Below are 19531 nucleotides of genomic sequence, written 5' to 3' on the forward strand. Positions count from 1 at the left end.
TCGTTCACGGTTTACTCGGATATGTTCGGGACAGTCGGGTTAACGTTTTGAACATCGTGAAAAGCTGATCGGCATGGCGCTCAAAAACAATGGACCGCGGTAAGCTCCAGGCTGTAAAGTGGTTGTGAGATAGAACGAGAAAGAGAAAGAAGGGGATGGATACTGCTGAAATAGGGTGTGCGTGTATGCATGCGTGTACATGTGCGTTAGTGGTAAAGTGTGAGAGAGAGAGAAGCTTGAACGCACGGTCGCGTGCATTAATTCGCGCATTAATTCGCACTTCCTATGCGTTTCTCCCTCTCTTCTCTTGCACCACTTCGATGAGTAACCATATGTAATACCCATACCATATTCTCTCTCATATATGTGTGTGTGTGTGTATAGTGTATATGTATAAATATATATTCTAATATGTGTTCATTTAGTAACAAGAATTTAATCGACTCGTGTGCAACAACAAAAGAGACACCAAACCCCCTATTGAAATTATCTGAGAATTATTATATTTGCCAGTAATTATGACAACGGACTCTATCGATAATATAAATAATCATTTAATCTATAATATAATTAATAATTGTGATATAAAGATCTATTAAAGAAAATTCTGGCCCACGTATTTTGAAAGAAATTTTAATATATATATATATTTGATTTAAAAAATATAAAATAGAGAAAAAGGATGATTATATCTTTTTAATTAAACGTTAATTATAAAGTTGAGTTTAACGTTAGAAGATAATTTAAGTTGAGATTGTAAAGATTTCGTGAGGGACTCGTAATCGTAGTGCACGCAATTATATAGCTAATTAAAAGAATAAATAGTAATTAAAGAGCGATGCCATAACATTCTCATTCTTATAGTAAAATGCATATTTACGCATCTCAGTATGCATATTTTTTGTATCTCTTTATTTTGCGTATTTATGTAAACCTCGAGAGAAATTCGTGCAATTTTATCTAATTTATAATAGTTCGTGTATCTTTCTTTTTCTATCTTTATCTATATATATCTCTCTCTCTTTCTCTCTCTCTCACTCACTCACTCACTCTTTTTCTCATTTACCTCACAACGTACTAGTTTACCTCGTTATAATTCGCTTTACCCCAGATGGTTTTGTAAATGGCACGAACCTTAGCGTAAAGCTTTCCGGAAAACGAGAAAGCAAATATTCCACCGCCAAATCGAATTTCCCTTTTCTCTCTTGCAACAATCATTCCGAACTACGCACGAAAATCGAATGAGAAAGAAAAGAGGAGCCCCAGTCGTCTGGTGCCACAAGTTTCTATTAGCAACTAGATGGGAAATTAGAATATAGGGTGAGTTAGAGAAAGAGACACAATACTCTCTCTCTCTCTCTCTCTCTTTCTTTCTATCCTTTTCTCTCTTTCTTTTTTGTCTTTGCAAAATTGTATGAATGGAAATAAGCTTATTTACTGCATTGGTAAATCCATTGTTGCATTTGTTTAATATTCCCCTCAAGATTCTCCAACAATTGGGTATACAATACATAAATTCGCATAATTATTATTCTCCGTTTCCTATTTCTTTATTTTAAAATTTCAATATTTCAATATCTCAATATTGTCACATTGAATCATGGACGATTATTTTAAAAATGTTATTCGTGCAAAAGTGAGAAATTTTAGTAAAATAATTACCCACAAAAATAATAATAATAATAATAAGAGTTTGTAATAATTATAACGTACAATAAAACGTATATTACGTAATACATACAAAATCTTATTACGTTATACATCTTCGATAATTAATAATTCTTTCTTTTTTTTTCTTTTCATTTCATACAATAGAAGATCATTAAATTTTTATTCATCAAATACACTTTTATACTTTTTTATCTTACATTGGTAATTCCAATTAAAAATAGGACACGTTACACTTACAAATAAATCTTACATTCCATTATATATAAAAAAAAAGAAAATAATGGTAAAATCTACAATTTTAGATATTAGATTTTATACTTTTCCATAAAAAAGTATATTCGATATTTGATAAAGAAAAACTGTTAACAGTTGTAAAGTTACAATGGAAGGAACGCGTTTAGACGAGGCATCATTGATAACATGAGGTCTGAAGAGGGCACACCAACACAACACGACACAACACAGACCCATTTTAAAACGATATCAACATCGAACCCTTTTTGTTCAAGATTTATGTTCCTTAACTTTTCTCCTCGCGACAAGACGCTGTCGTTTTTCTTATCTTTTGCCGAAGGAAACCGGACGAGAAGGTTCATTGCTGACGTAACTAAGTTGCTGAAGGTGATACTTCGTCTTGTGTTATCATATTTTTTTTTTCTTCTTCTTCTTCTTCTTCTTCTTTTCTTTCTTTCTTATTTTTTATTTTCTTTTTTGGTTTTATCTTTCTTCCCTTCATTCTAAAAAAACTTATAAAAACTTCGTTACATTTTCAAACATAAGTGTCACAATTCTTTCTTCTTCTTCTTCTTCTTCTTATTCATTTTCATGATAAAACTTAACCAATCGTAAAGTTTTAAACATCAAACTTTTTCATAGCAAGAAAGAAAATTGTTTCTAATACAGGAAATAAAATAGTGCACGGGGTCTGTTAATTATATGCATATAATATATACTCGTATGCATGTGCATGTACACTCGCGTGTATGTGTGTGTGTTTGTCTTTCTTGTTTTTAATTCTTTCTATCTCTATCTTTATCTCTATCTCTCTCTCTCTTATTTCTGGTTTTTCTCCCGTTTGCTTTTCTTTTATCTTTTTCCATTTAATGGTTGAACTTGTACAGGGAAAATGCAGTTAGGATTTTAACGTAGTACATATGTAGCTAAAGTAGGTAATTTCTTACATATGTAGACGTCGTAAGATACGAGTGAACGTCATTTACGCGTGTACCGTATGTCGGCCGATGCAACGGTAAGATTTTCAAGAGTAAGGGGGGGGGATAAAAAAGAAACAGGAAGAAAGAAAAAGTACGAGAGAAACAGAGAGAGAGAGAGAGAGAGAAAATTAATCGTCGAGTTACTAAGGGACTCTGATTTATTTCATACTTTTTATTTGAATTTTATAATTTTAATTTTAATATTAATATTAATATATATTAAATTATTTTTATTTTTAATTCACTTATGTTAGAAATTCTCATTAAATATTTTCTTTAATTATCTTTTTTTCTTTTTCTTGTTTTTGTAACTCGTAACTCGTAATTCTCGTTACAACTTTGGCGAAATATCATTTTGACAAATTTCTCATTCGTAATTTTCTCTAAGAATAAAGGAAATAAGAGAGAGAGAGAGAGAGAGAAAATGTAGATTGATGAAAAGCACCATAGAAATGTATTTTATCTCGAATAACACGCAATAAGTATTAGAACGTTTCTTGAAAACTCTCTTGCAATTAGTAAAACGAAATTCTTTTATTCTAGTCTTCTCTTTGCTATCGTGATAACAATTCCAGTTCACCCCCCACCCCCCTCTACTCCAAAAGATTCGAAAATAAGACAGAAGGATAATTCGTGCTCAAGAAAATTTCTCTTTTGAAAAGGATAATTAATCAAAATTATTAGAAAGAAAAATCATTTAATTAATTTTTTTTTTCCTCAAACCATTTGTAAAACTCCAATTAGTTTTTAATATTAATTGATTTTTATTTATGAAATAAGGAAAGAAGGAATAGAAAAAGATAGATATTAATCGTTTAACTTCGTATATTTATTTAAGAATCATCATTTTTAATTTTGTAATATACTTCACTCGCGTCTCATCTCGAGATAATAATAATAATAATAATAATAATAATAATTAATCGAAATAACGGGTAACGCGTAGAACGAAACAAACTGCGATAATTTTTCTTCGACCTATTATAAAATACACATTTATATTTTTTCTTGTTTTTTTGCGAATTTTAATTAAACTCTCATTTTATAATAAAAATTAATCGTTTAACTTCGTATTTTAATCGTGTTATAATTAATATAATTATGACAATGTACGCTATATATTTTAGATGATATAAAAAAAAAAAAAAAAGAAATTAAATTAAAAAAAGTGAAGGATTCTGTTGGAACGTTTTATTTCATAAAAAAAAACACTCGTAATTCAAAGAAGAATACAAAATTGTATCTAACGATGAGTAGTATCGAAAAAAAGAAATAAAAATAAAAATGAGAATAAGAATAAGAAGAATAAGAAGAAGAAGAAGAAGAAATTATTCGAGTAATGATACGGTAAAAATTAATTTACATTGGAAAAGACAGGGTTTAACTTCGTATTTTAATCGTGTTATAATTAATATAATTATGACAATGTACGCTATATATTTTAGATGATAGAAAAAAAAAAGAAAAAGAAATTAAATTAAAAAAAGTGAAGAATTTTGTTGGAACGTTTTATTTCATAAAAAAAAATACACTCGTAATTCAAAGAAGAATACAAAATTGTATCTAACGATGAGTAGTATCGAAAAAAAAAAGAAATAAAAATAAAAATGAGAATAAGAATAAGAAGAAGAAGAAGAAGAAATTATTCGAGTAATGATACGGTAAAAGTTAATTTACATTGGAAAAGACAGGATCAAGAAGTGATATATACATATCTACTTTTCTTTTCGTTTGACTGAAACACGCGGCGCATCTTTGGTTATTCAAAGTAAGAAATCATTATCTTCCTCTCTCTTTCTCTCTCTCTCTCTCTCTCTCTCTCTCTCGTGTTCTTCAAGTGGTCGTTAAAAATCGTACTCGTCAGACGACGTACCTTCATTTTATTATTTCTTTCCTTTTCTTCTTCTTCTTCTTCTTCTTCTTCTTCTTATTTTTCTTTTGATTTTAATCTCTCTGTCTTTCTCGTTGATTACACCGATGTAACATGCAAGCAAGAAAGTACAAAGTATGAGATGCTGCAATAAAAGAAAGAAAAAGAAAGAAGTAGAGATATAAAGGAAGAGGAAGGAATGAAAAGGGATGGGAAGGGAAGGGGGAGGGGAAGGGGTAAATACAAGGCGTCATATATACATACTTAAGTGCACAAAATCTCTCTCGTTTTACACACAAAGGCTTTCGCCCCCATAGCATTGTCTCTTGCTTTTTTCTTTTTTTTTTTTTTCTTTTTTCAACAACTTTTAAATAAACCCCCGCTTCATTTGTGACACTTTGTAAGGTCTTGAAACAAAAAAAAAAAAGAAAAAGAAAAAAAACAAACAGACGACATTTGTGTATCGTAAAAAAGTAAATTTAAATAATAGGCGATTATTAAGGTAAGGAGACAAAGTAATAACCGTGTTGCACTGTTTCTTTTATTTTTGCTTCGTTTCTTTCTTTTTCGAAATAGAAATCAAATTGTTCGTAATGTTTTATTTATTTATTTTTTATTTATTTAATAATATTTTATTGAGCCTAGAGCCTAGGCTCCCTAAAGGCCATTAATTACAGTATAATACAATGTAATGTATAGATAAAACAAAACAAAAATTAAAATTATGTAATTATTATTAAACTTATCATTATATTAGTAGTAACGCACAGTAAGTAGATAAATGTAAAAAGAAAAAAGTAAATAATAAATAAAAGTATAATAGTTCTATAATAGTAGTATAGTAGTATTGGTTCAAAGCAATAAACATATGGTTTAAAAAAAAAAAAATAAAAATTAAATTAAATTAAATCGTAAGTCACAAAACAATGTTTTCTATAAAACGTATATAATTTCAAATTGTGTCGGATTATATTAAAAGAAAATATAGATTTTTATTTAGTTTAAGGAATATTATGCGTATATATTTTTTCTTTTCACTTTCTTCTTTTTTTTCGATTCATTACGCGACTACTGGTTCGACAAGTTTTCTTTTTTTTTTATCTTAAATAAAAAACGATTTTATTATTTATCGATCGTGTTTTTATTTTAATTTTTTTCGACGCAAGCTCGAAACTTTTCAACCAGTCCCCGCAACTCAACGTTATACTCATTCGAAAAGTAATATTACGTTTCCCGCAAATGAAGTAATTTTTGCCGACGTCATCAACATATTTCACTTATATTGGATTTTTTTTTTCTTTTTTTTTTTTTAATATCTAAAATCTGTTTGTATTTGATTTTTCTACGAAGCTCGTCGTGTATTCGATGCAAAGGATATAGAAATCGTTTCGACGAAGTTATTTCAAATTGGGTCAAAAGTTTTAAGCTGATTTTAAAAATCTATTACTTTTCCTCTTTCCCCTCCTTCCCCCCTTCTCCCACCACCGACCCTTTCTCAGCCTTATTTTTTCTTTTTTTTTTGCACATAACGAAAAAGTTCCTACGGTTGGTACTTTTACGATCTGAATAGAAAAAAAAAGCAAAAAAAAAGCAGAAAGCAAAAGAAATTAGACTAAAAAGTTAGAGGAAAAGGAAGTAATTGATTTTGAAAACTCCGCCTAATGTAAGGAACTTTAAGCCCCCAAGTCTATATTTCTCTTTACCTTTTTTTTTTTTTATTCTCTATCCGCTCGTGTACGTGTAAGTTTCCTTTTTTTTTTCTTTTTTCTTTTCCATCCAATCAAACTAAGTTAAGTCTTATCTTATCGCGGGAAAAACGTCAGATAATAATTCGATGAAGGAGTATATTTTAAAAAGATATCACATATATATATAATATATGACACGTGCAGTGTAATATTAAATCTCGCGTATCAATGAAATGTTCACCCTATCATCATCATTATTATTATTTTTATTTTATTTATTTATTTATTTATTTAATAATATTTTATTGACCCTAGAGCCTAGGCTCCCTAAAGGCCATTAATTACAGTAAAGTACAATATAATATATAGATAAAACAGAACAAAAATTAAAATTATGTAATTGTTATTAAACTTATCATTATATTAGTAGTAACGCACAGTAAGTAGATAAATGTAAAAAGAAAATAGTAAATAATACATAAATAAAAGTATAACAGTTCTATAATAGTGGTATAGTAGTATTGGTTCAAAGCAATAAACATATTATTATTATTATTATTATTTCATTGATCGAACTTCCAAGGTTTGAAAAAAAGCCCCGTTGTGCCTTGTAAACGTTGTATTTTTCTCTTGAAACATATTCGAAGAAGATGATCTCTTTTATATACGTAAATAACAGATATATTCATGAGGATCGAATAGAAAAGTGTTATGGTCCGATCCTAACTGATTCTACTTTGCTTGCTGTCAGCATCTGGGTCGAGTTAGATTCAAAAGCTCCGCGTTCAAAGATGTGTTACTTTAAAACCTTCGAACCTTCAAAGATTTATTATCAGAAAGCTCTCTTTTGCATTCCTCGAATTCGACGAGTTTAACTCAACGTACAAATCTCTTCTTATTCATCATTCGTTTTCATCGCGAGAGATGATATTATTGATACTCCGTGTATTACGGTAGATTTATTCAAAGATAAAATTTATGTGAAAATTGTTAAATGCTACCGACGAACTTTTCTTCTATTCTCCTTTTTATATTTACATATGTATAATCTTTTTGCTTTGATATTATATTTCAACTATTGTTTCTTTTCCTTTGTTTTTTTTTTTGCTATAATTTATAATCTTCGTAAAACCTTCTAGGATTTTTATATAAATTTATTTAATTTACATTCTCTTCCTCTCTCTCTCTTTCTTTCACGTATATACTTTCTTTTTTATTTTATTATTATGCAGACAAAAGGAAAATAGTAAAATCTCTTGAAACAAAATGTAACTTTGTTAATATATGATTAAAAAAAATAAATAAATAATAATGAAATCATTACCACACACAAATTTATCGATAAATATGATTTAAAGAAAAACATTACTAGAAAGTGTTAATAACTGAACATTTAACAGGTAGAGTATTATTTTTCTCACGAAAGTGTCGACCAAGTGACACAGATATTTCTCTCCATTATGCTCGATTTACTAGAAAAGTATACGCGCCGACATTCACCTTTCGACGCAACCTGAAATGAAATAAATGTGTTTCCTTCAACAGTTAAATTTCGTTCGCGTTTATTACGAGAATTACGCGAGGAAGGTAAAAGAAAAAAAAAAGAAATTTCTAACGAATATTTAAAAAAGAAAACAAAAATTTGTAACGCGATGAAGTTTTCTAAATGTGTGTATGTGTGTGTGTGTGTGTGAACAAAAAATTTAAAAAAAAACAAACCATAGAAAATGTTTCTTTTTTTCCTTCTTCTTTTTCCTTTTCTTTTTGGTGGTGATATTGGTGGTAGAAAGGATAAAGAATGTAATAAGAAGAACATGTTAGGATAGGAAAGTGCGAGTGCAACGTCTATCTGTTTTGACACTTGTAATGCAATTACTTTGACCTGTCTTTCTCGTACCTGCAGTTTCCTTTACTTCTTCTTCTTCTTCTTCTTCTTCTTCTTCTTCTTCAACTTACTCACGTTTGTCTCTGCAACGGTTCTTTACCGTGTGTCAGACGTCAGAAGATAAAAAGAAAAATAAAGAAAGAAAGAAAGAGTGAGTGAGTGAAAATGAAACGAAACGAAACGAAACGAAACGAAATGAAACGAAAGACAAGAATAATCCGAGAAACGTAAGAAACATTTTCTTTCCTCTCCCTCCCCCCTCACTCTTACGAGTTTTCTTTACTCCTTTAATAGAGAAAAAAACACACACAAGAAAGGGGGGTTGAGGTGGAGAAATTAAAAAAGAAAAAAAAAGAAAAAAATTGTCCCATTTATCGACCATCTTCTGTCTTTTTTCGGGTCGATTTGTCGTCCCATTAGATCGCGAGAAATGAGATCTAGTAAGAAATAAGAAAGAGTCATTTTAACTGAGAATTAAGTAGGGTACTGGAAAGAACCAAAAAAAAAAAAGGAAAATAAAATTAATTTCATCCTCGAGATAGAAAAAGATTTAAGTTTGGAAAAGTATTTCGCGGTATTTTTCTCGTTCTCGTATTTAAAAAAAAAAAAACGCTTACGGAATTGAAATTGTAGAATCCTCAAATAAAAATTAGAGATTTATTTTTATTTGAAAATTATATATATATATATATATAGAAAGAACCGAACAAATTCGTTACAATAATCTCAAAAGATATAGCGAAAGTAATATTTGTAATTGAAAATTCGAAAAAAAGAAGAAAAAAAACATTCCAAATAAAACGAGCTTCATTTCGAATAACAAGTAAGTGGGTGTAAATGTAAAAAATTTGATTCCATCTTTTAAAATTAATCGTAAGAGAGATCCACATCTGAAAAGAATTATTATTATTATTATGTAAAATTAAGAGAGAAAAAGAAAAAACATTATTTTATACGAAAATAAATCTTATCGTGGTAAGATAAATCTAGAATAGGATTTAAGTTGTTTCACGTTTTCGTGTTAAAGTGCCTGAGGAATTGGTTGTACGAACCGCAAAAGATAGACAGAGATAGAAAGATTCAGATTAAGAAAGACAGAGAGAGAAAGATAGATGGAAATAAAGCTCATAAGTAAAGTTACGTTCCTTGGGGCAAGGACAAGCTTTAGATATTAGGGTCTGATGGCAAACATCATGTAAGGGTTGGTTGGTACTAGACTATATGGGTACTTAAATGCAGTAACTTCTTGGTGATTTTCTCGTGCTAGTAGATATATATATATCGAACTTATATAATCAAAAGGATACGTTTGCGAAGAGAGGAATTGACTGTAATTGGAATAGCCAAGCCTCGAGACTAAATTCCGTATACTTATCATCGTGTTTTTTTCTTATTTTTCATTGTTGATATCATCGATAAATCTACCAACATTAACTGCAATCCCAATTGTGTGTAATAATTATTTACGAATAGACGGACAGATAATTACGTTAATTGTAAGATCTAACCGATCTTTTATTTCTCTTTTTTAAAAAGAAAAAAGAAATATACTATCATTAGAGAGAATAGTTTTCCCTTGAAGAGGATTAATCCTCGAATCAATAGAAACGTAGAATAGTCGAGTACAGAAATTCTCTCTCAACAACCATCTTGCATTATATTCAAATACAACTCCTAGATATTTGTAATAAAACTATTTATATATCTACAAGGTTTGAACAATCTGACGTAAAAGAATCACTGCGTTTTACGAATATATATATATTATATTTTTTCTGCTGAATATTTTCGCAGAGCAGTTCCTACTCGAGCTGATAAAAACATTTCAATTACGTTTATCTATTTAAAAAAATCTTGCATTCGAATTAACTTTATTCCCATTTAATATAAAAGCAACAGCAGTAGTGATTTTTTATTGGTTTTCATTTTTTAAATTAAATAACCAACCCATAGATAGAATAAAACGTTAGTATAGAAGAAAAAGAGAGAGAGAGAGAGAGAGAGAGAAGCTAGAAAAAAACTGGTAAGGAAAATTCGATGGGAAATTGCCAGCCTGTTGCAGTATCTGTTGCTCGATCGCTATTACAGAAACCATTCTACCTCCCTTTATATATACACTTACACCCTTCCACACACACACACCCATATATATATATAATATATATATATATATATGAACATATTTCACTATAGCTCTGTTCTGTAGCTCTAGCAAACTTGAGCCTCTAGCAATATCAAAGGCAAAGCTCATGGAATCGAGAATGTTTTGGATTAACGCTAGAGCCCACAATTACGTCGGCTTTTACCGATCAACCTGTACAGCTTCAGGGCAGTGCGCTTCATCTCTACAGCTTTTCTTCCTATCTCTCTCACTCACACTCACTCACTCACTCACTCACTCACTCACTTTATCCAGTAGTAGCATATGCGGAATTAGTCGAGCTAGTAATTCGGCTAATAGCAGGACTCTCTATTATAGCCAACCAACTAGCTCACTCACTCACTCACTCACTCACTCACTCACTTACACACACATATATACATGTACATACTCTTTTTATACAATTCACAAGCATCAGGATCGACAGAGGTAAATTATCATCACTAGGAGTTTCTTCCTCTTACCAGCTAACGGCTCAAAATGTTCAAAGTAATGAAAAAGATTCTCGGTTATCATCAACCATATCCCTCCCGTTATACGGGGCTGGTACTTAAGTTAATTCCGTTAAATGCCATATCTATACCACCACCACCACCACTACCACCTACCTGCGTCTTAACATTTACGAGGGTGATCCTCGATAAAGTAAATAAAAGCGAGGAAAATAGGGGTTGCTTGTATTATTCCTTTTTTAGCTCTTACGATGCTTTTATAAACATGAGTTAGGATGGAAAGAAGAGATACCTTTTCGGGTTTTACAGGGATATTATATCTTAACATTTTTTTTTACAACGAGTTTATTATCTTTGTTTCTTTTCGTTGTTTTCTTTTTTTTATTAGGAAAAAGGGGAAGTAACCTCGTAAAACCTTCGCTCGGTGTCTGTACATCTGTCTTTACGTGTGTATGTGTGTGTGTGTGTCTGATACGTGTGCGTTTTTCTTTTCTTACTTTTTTTTTAGTATATGCATCTTAACAGGGTGAAAAACATTTCAATTTGAATACTTTAAATATCTTCGTTGTTTATATATTTTTGAGGGGTGGCGAGAAAAATGTGTAAAGCAAAGTTACACGATTTGAATCTAGAATAAAATGCGTTGATAAGATTATTACATTTTATTAATATTAATAATTTCTTTTGTTTTTTTTCTTTTCTCAAGAAATTAATTGAGTAACTAATATTTTGTAATAAAATATTTTTAACCCCTAAACTTATACACATTTAGTTCTTCTATTATAAGTACCATAAAACAGATATTAAAGTATCCCAATTTGAATGTTACATCCTGTATACAAAAAAGAGAATAATACTTGCATATACCATCAGGTAGTAGTAGTATATTACCTCATTCGAAGGTCAACAACAATTTCTTTTTTAAAGGGCCATTAATATAAAACTCATGTATAGTATATCGGATCGTATCGTATACTACACATGATAATGAATAAACTATAAGAAGAAAAAAAGAAGGAGAAGAACAAAAAGAAGAAGAAGAAGAAGAAGAAGAGGAAGAAGGAGAAGGAAAAGAAGAAGAAGAAGAAATAAGAAAAAAGAAGAGAGGGGGAGGGGGACATTTGTGAATAAATTAAATATCGCCTAATTGCGTCTAATTTGGCGCATAAGCGATAACCAAATAATAGCAACGATATCGGAAATAAAGAATAAAGATAAGAGGAAAATTGAGGTTTCCTCAAAGAACTTATTGGTAAGTTCTTCAACGGGAGACGGACAGAGAACAACAATGTTGGCTTGCGTTTATCCTGCGGAAAACTTCAAGACCAAGACGGTTACTGTTAAGCTACGCCATGGAAGATCAAGGAGAAAGCCGAAATTGTTGTCTGTTAAGGAGAAACTTCCGGATTGCAAGGAACCCGATGCCAATGAGAATGCTCGCTTCGAGAATGAGGTAAGGACCTTTTGTATGTATGTGTGTGTGTGTGTGTGTGTATTCTGAAAGAGACGAAGAGGGGGTCACACGATCCACAAAGTGAATACAATTTATTTACGTGTGTGTGTGTGTAAGGGGTATGTACGAATATATATTTAATTTTCTTTGTACGTGAAATGATCTTCTCGACAAAACCAACCCTCCTCTTCTTCTTCCTTCTCCCTATACCATTTAACTCCCAAAGTTTCAAACTATTTACTTACCTGCAAAAAGAATAAAGGTCTCCCTCTCTCTCTCTCTCTTTCACTTTCTTTCTCTTTCTCTTTTCGTGTGTCTCTTTGTGAGATAAAGATACAAAGAAGACTCCTTATTATAATCTCATAATCGTCTTATTCTCATAATTATGTGGACTCGAGAAATGAAGTAGAGAATAAAATGATGTGCCAGTTATCTATATATATATCTCTCTACTGACATAACCTAACTTAAAACTATATCAAAGGGATAATTCTCTTAGGTGTTAATAAAGAAGGATAATTAAGAATTTATAAAACTATATATATATATTCCTTCGTGGAAGAAGAACTTTTAAACGAGGACTAACCTAAGAAGAAACTGTCTCTTTATTCGTCAAATACTGTCTAATATTCTTCTTATTATACCTTTTTTTTTTATTTCTTCTTCGTTAAATTGGATCCCTTCTTTTGTGTATCTTGGAACTTGATTTCTCTGTCTGTCTGTCTGTCTGTCCTTGAATCGAGTAGTTGGTTTCTTTCAGAACGCGTAAGTACTTCTACACAGGGCTTCCATTTTCCTCTGCCACCTTTGAGAATTTATTTGACTGGGATAAAAGTTCGATTAAAAAACTAAAAAAAGAAAATCCTTTTGTCGTACTTTCTCTCTTACCGTTCCTTTCGGGACATTTTCTCGAGCAAAGGCAGACGGAAATTTTCTTAATCGTCACGGTGAAATTGCCAAGACGACATCTTTACGTACGCCGTTCAAAGGAAAAAAGTACGCTGTTAAGTTTCTAAATGGTATACTACGTGAATTATATATAAATATATGTATAAATTACTTCGTTGTATTATTTTATGCGTCATGTATTTAAAATGTTCAGTCGTTGTTAGGAAAATAATTTAAATTTTGAAATGAAACGAATTTGATTTGTTTTATTTTGTTTCGCAGAAAGAAAAACTATATAGATATATATATGCAAATTATTTTGTAGGATAAATTTACATAGAATATTTTGTAATAAACAATGTGAAAGGAAATACAACACTTTAGAATTTAATTAAAGATAAAACAAACAATTACACATTTTTGTATACCTAGATAAAACTATTTGCTACACATTTATCGCGATAACCTAACTGTGCTAACGATCGAACAGGTGTAATAACTATAATCAGATCTACGTGTGGAATACACGTAGCGATGATCTGTTACATCTAGAGAGAACACGTATGTATACATCGATCTTCTCATCACGATATTAGATTATCCTTTAGGTCAAACATAAGTAACCTAAATCAAAATTTAATAACTTGGTACGATAAAATCGTGTTTATTATAACACCTCGTATGTTAATTGAAATTTTTCTTTAATTATAGCTCGTGATTTTGTTTAAACAAATTTTTGTTTTTTTAATAATTACGATGATACATATTTTAATAAGAATGTTTGTATAATTAATTTTTGTTTTTTTTTTTTTTTTTAATTAATTGGTACAATTTAAAACAAAAACAATATATCTGACATACTTTGTCAAGCCCAGTTCTATTTCTGCATTTAAACTCGTTAACCAGAGTTAGCAGTGTTATCAAAAATTGTATAAAACTCCCGTGGGTTATGATCCGGGGTTATATTTTCGTTGAAAAATAAAAATTCTTCAATAAACCCTACCATCCGTCCATTTGATGTTTCTCGCAGCGACCATAAAAAGGAAATGTTAAACCATCCACCACCACCACCACATATTCCTGTCTAGCAATTTGCGTAGAAGGATTGCTGCTTTTTGTCTTCCTACAAGAATCCACCATGAATAAACTGCATACAGAAATGGAGCCCTCGTTCAAGAATTTCATACTAACTGATAACCTACATTTATTTCGTCTATCATCTCTTATTATTATTTCTACCGAATAATATTTCATTTCAATTTGATATTATATTGCAATAATACCGAATAACGAGCGAAGAAAAAAATAACCCAAAGAAACGATAATTTATAACAAAATTTCTCGTTAACTCGTATATAACATTTAAGTAATACCATCCAACTATTTTTAATACAACAAATCCCAATAGACACTTATACGAGAGAAAGAAAACTCAACAACGCGCAATTCCAAGAGTATGTCGATTTTACGTTATGAAGGTTCCAACTCGTATGCCTCTAGCAAAGTTGATACAACCAGTACAATGTTTTAACAACACAATCATCGCACAACCAACTTCGTACCGGGATGGATATTTTCTTTATAAATATTCTATATTAATCGTATTTAATTGATTTACCGATGAACTACAGTAATCTCTCTCTCTCTCTTTCTTTCTTTATTTATTTAATGAAATTAAAATGAATAAAAAACAAAAGTACATATATGTATTCGTCATTATGTCGAATCTCTTTGGAAATATGAGAAATCTTTCTCTTTCGTACAAAGGTTATATCACATAGATCTCCAATTGTACACTCACACATTGTCACGCGTTAGTAGGTGTGGTGGATAGTCCTGTGTAAACCGATACCTTGTATAAGAAGAGATCAGTTACCTTAAGCGAAACGGACGTACGTCAGCGTATGCGTCCGGTTGTGTATAGAGAACCTGAATAGAGAGAAAGATAGATAGTGGGAAAGAGAGAGACAGATATATGCTACTATTAACCGTGACATAGAACTGCGTTTGAATATGCACATAGGAACACACCCACAAGGAAAAGGGGGATGGATGCAGCAATACGTTCCTAAATATAGGGCGTTTGTGCTTGGACCGTGCAAATGTTACCATTCAGTAGGAGATGAACATGCTACTTACAAGAGAGATGCACTTTAAACGTGCAACTATATTGACACAACCAGTAACCTCGAAATCCAATATAATGTAAATTCACTTCTCGATGAAATAACTCTATAGTTCGTCACAAATAAAGGAAGAGAGAGAGAGAGAGAGAGATCTTTTGATTTGAAAATGAACAGTTCGATATAAGTTAATCTTTGTACGATCAAAAGTCAATAAGTTACATGAGTTGTAACGTGTCGAATTTATTTTGAATGGAAAACAATCAGATTTGGATGAAAATAAAAATATTAGGCTGAAACAAAATTTTTTTTTTTCTTTTTTTTTGTTATTTTTGAAGTTATACTTCTTTTGGCGCGTTGGGGAAAATGTAATGGGGAGTGAATTTTGTTTCGAGCGTCTGGAATAACGACACCATGAAGTTTGTCAAGTATTTACGACGCGCGGCAAAGCGATTTCAAGTATACGGCATGAAGTTGTCTTCTCTTCTTCTTTCCCCCTTTTTTTCTCAAGCGGGTCACCCATCCAAATACTAATCGTACTCAGCGCTGCTTTACTTAAATGATCGAAGCGAGAACTAATGCTGTAACCGCGCCATGGCTGTTGACGCGTCAAGTAATTCGATATATTTCTCTTATATTTAGTGTGGACTGATATCTATATTTTGATATTTTCTTTTTGTGTTTTGTATTCTTTCTTATATATATATATAATAATTATTATTTTTTTTTAAGTTAATTTTTTTCTTTGAAGTTTTTTTTGAAGTTATTTTTGAGGTTATTGAGGTTATGTTCGTTTTGGTACGGCAAAGAAGTATAACTTCTTACGTGCGTACATAAGTACACACACCAGTTTTTTTTTTTAAGTTATTTTTTTTCTTTGAAGTTTTTTTTTGAAGTTATTTTTGAGGTTATTGAGGTTATGTTCGTTTTGGTACGGCAAAGAAGTATAACTTCTTACGTGCGTACATAAGTACACACACCAGTTTTTTTTTATTTCCAAAATAAATTGTAGAAAAACATTATGCAGTTTCAAAGTTAAGTTTCGACACGATAAACGTCACGAACTTATTTTTGATTCATCTTAATACTTCAATCACGTAATACTATTGATAGATTCTTTTCTAGAATAATTATTAGTAAATTCGACTAAAAGTTATTTTCAAAAGGGAACTATGTAATTCGTGTAAAACATTTTTATTCAAAGATAGGAAGTTAATGATTTTTGAATGAACGTAATAGCAGAGAGTGTATCAAGGACTAATTCGTATTTTACAATGGAAAATTTCTTTTTCCTATTCCAACAGTTCCAATAAAGTTTGGTCCGAGGAATATTCTTCTTATCTGCGCGAGAAAATCTTGGCCAATTTTATTCGATAGTTCGATAGACGACGCGTTAGGACGAGTGCAATTCGATTCAAAATTTACATTCTCGACTATTCTCGACACAGAAGAAGATTTATATACCTTACGTTTGATTTATAAAAGTGTGCGGAAAAATGCACTAAAGTTTTCTCTATCGATGCCGAACGGATATATAAAGAGAGAGAAAGAAAATGGGGAAAAGTTATTCCAAACTTTTCAACTTAACTATTTTCAACTCTCTCTCTCTCTCTCTCTATTTTAGATATAAAATTTTGACGAATCTATAGACAAGTAACAACGAAGCATCATGTTGATCTCAAATGTGATTTGTAAAGTGTCACGATAAAAAAAAATAAATGTCAAAAGGTGATTGGATGTTATTGGAATGCACCCCCCAGCACCCCTCCCCCTTTCCCATCTCTGACGCAACCCTAAATCCATTCTAATCCAGTCTAATAGTAGGTATGTATCAAGAAACGATGAAAATAATTTATCCAGTTCAATACTAAAAGATAACTGTGCGATTGAAATGAAAATGTCTGCCGGGTAGAAAGCAAGCTCGTTAGGAAGGACGCGTAACGAGCGTATCTCCATCGAGCTGACATCCTTGATAGAATTCCGGGCATTAATTTCCTGAACGCGCATCCTCGTGTTGTATATGAACGTGTATATGTTTGTTTATGTATGTATATGTGTGTGTGTATGTAACACCGGTTAAGAGAAGTTACTTGGAGAGTTTCTAGGAAATAATAATAATAATCATCGATGGACACATAGAGAATATTGTAAGGAAAGTTTAGCGAGTAAGTAAGTAAGTAAGTAAGTAAGTTAGTGAGTAAGTAAATGAATTTCTTCTCAACCCACGATGATAATTTAGAATCGAAAAGAAAATTTGATACGAAGTATGTTTGCTCTTGGTGTGTGGGGCGGGGGTAAGGAGGGGGAGGAGGGGATTTTTTTGTATATTAAAATTATCTTATCGCGTAGAAATTAGTAGTAAAAATTTCTTTCGGATGATTTTTATCTCGCGTTGCGAAAAACTAGGGGGGAAAAAGATTAATTTTCCCTTGCGACAGATGGAATGATAAAAACAAGTCATTTCGTTGAAAAAGAACTGAGATCAACCCTCTTTTCTTCTTCTTTTATTATCTTTTTTAAGATACTCGCAAAGTGATCGTAGAGTAGAACGTTTATCGTTCGGGGCAGCACCTTTCGTGGCAACCAACCACCAACCAACCAACCAACCAACCGACCGACCGACCGACTAACCCTTCAAGGACCAAACCACCCTTGATCATCATAGGTTTCGACTTCGACCCTCTTTCCTTTCCATCTCTCTCTTTTTTTTTTCCTTTTATTCTTCTTCCTTCCTACCCCGTGAGACCATTTTTCTTTCTATCTCCCCCTTTGAAATGCTCGATCCTTTAAACCACGATTTGGGTTAGAGCGTTAAACCCATTCTGGTTTCTCGTCAGATTTCGAAATAATTAACTGTCAGTCGAGAGAGAGACTCGAAAAAAGAAAGAAAGAAAGAAAGAAAGAAAGAAAAGAATAAAAAGAATGGAAAAGAAAAACCGCTTAATTCACGACTCAGTAGGGTGAGGGGGGGCAGGGGGTGGGAAGAAAAGAAAGATTTAAAAGATGGAACGAAAGGTAATACAATTTTAAAACGGTGGTTAGAATTTAAAAGAAAAATCTGAAAGAGAGAGATAAAAGAATGTTAAATAATTTAAATATTTTTATTAAAACGTAATAAAATAATGGAACAACAATTAATAAAAAAGCTTAGATTTTAAATACTTTAAGTATTTATTTGTTGTATCGAAAAGAAGAAAATTTGTTTAACGATGTTATTCGAGATATGATACAATCTCATTATCCACTTTTACCTTTTTGATGCGAGCATATATTTTTTCCACACGTAAAAGAGTATGATAATTGAAAATGTAATGAAACAAGAAACGAAATTGAACAAATGAATTGAACAAACATCACATATTAACATAGATAGATAAATAGATAGACAATCTTTATTTTATTAATATCCTTGGATTATTTATTGTTTCAGTTACCAGTGGGCGGGGGTGGTGCTGTGCTGGTGCTCAGCGAGCTTGAAAGCATGGCGGCCAGGCAACAGCGGGAAATCGCTCAACAGAGGCGTCTCCTTGAACAAAAGGAGGCCCGTCTAGCCGTGCTTCGAGGCGCACAGGTAAACCTAATCAAAATTAACAATAACAACGAGAAAAAGAAACAATAATAAGATATTCATTGAGATGGAATATCGTTTCACTCTTAAACGATTCCTTCTTACACTTTTTCCAACTCCCTCATTTTTCCTCCTCTTCCTCCTCATTTTCATTCTTCTTCTTAGGAAATTATTTTGAAAATGGTTAGGATAGAAAAGAAACGTTCTATATTTTCTAATAAGAAATATCTCTCTTCCCATTTGTCAACGAGTTTATTAACTTTCTTTCTTTTTTTTTAATCAAGTAAAAAACATCTTACAAAAATTTCAATAGATAATACTTGTCATAACAATATATAAATCTCTAATCATAATTTTTGTATTTATATCTAATTTTTGATTATTATTAATAAGAAAATTTGATTGTGCCATTGTGATATTTTAATAATTATATTTTTTTAATATCAATGGAAATATTTTCGACAAAATAGAAAAACCAATTAACATAGTAGAGATGTACCAAACACTTTAGGCCAACCTATATTTTATTTCAACGTTGATTTTATTTTTTCCTATTTC

General features: G+C 31.1%; 1 protein-coding gene across 3 annotated transcripts in view; it reads left to right on the top strand.

Annotated features, from left to right (window-relative positions):
- The window catches only part of LOC122524760 (putative uncharacterized protein DDB_G0289263), a 120299-nt gene that overhangs the window by 70591 nt on the left and 30177 nt on the right, over positions 1-19531 (top strand). For 2 of the 3 annotated variants that reach the window (XM_043647179.1, XM_043647177.1), the window contains one exon: positions 18836-18976. In XM_043647179.1, coding sequence (XP_043503114.1) covers positions 18836-18976 — 141 coding nt within the window. Of the gene's footprint in view, positions 1-12008; positions 12395-18835; positions 18977-19531 lie in introns of those variants that run through there. The other variant, XM_043647178.1, reaches the window with a different exon arrangement.

Source organism: Polistes fuscatus, unplaced genomic scaffold, assembly GCF_010416935.1.
Source record: "Polistes fuscatus isolate 324 unplaced genomic scaffold, CU_Pfus_HIC Scaffold8, whole genome shotgun sequence".
NCBI lineage: Eukaryota > Metazoa > Arthropoda > Insecta > Hymenoptera > Vespidae > Polistes > Polistes fuscatus.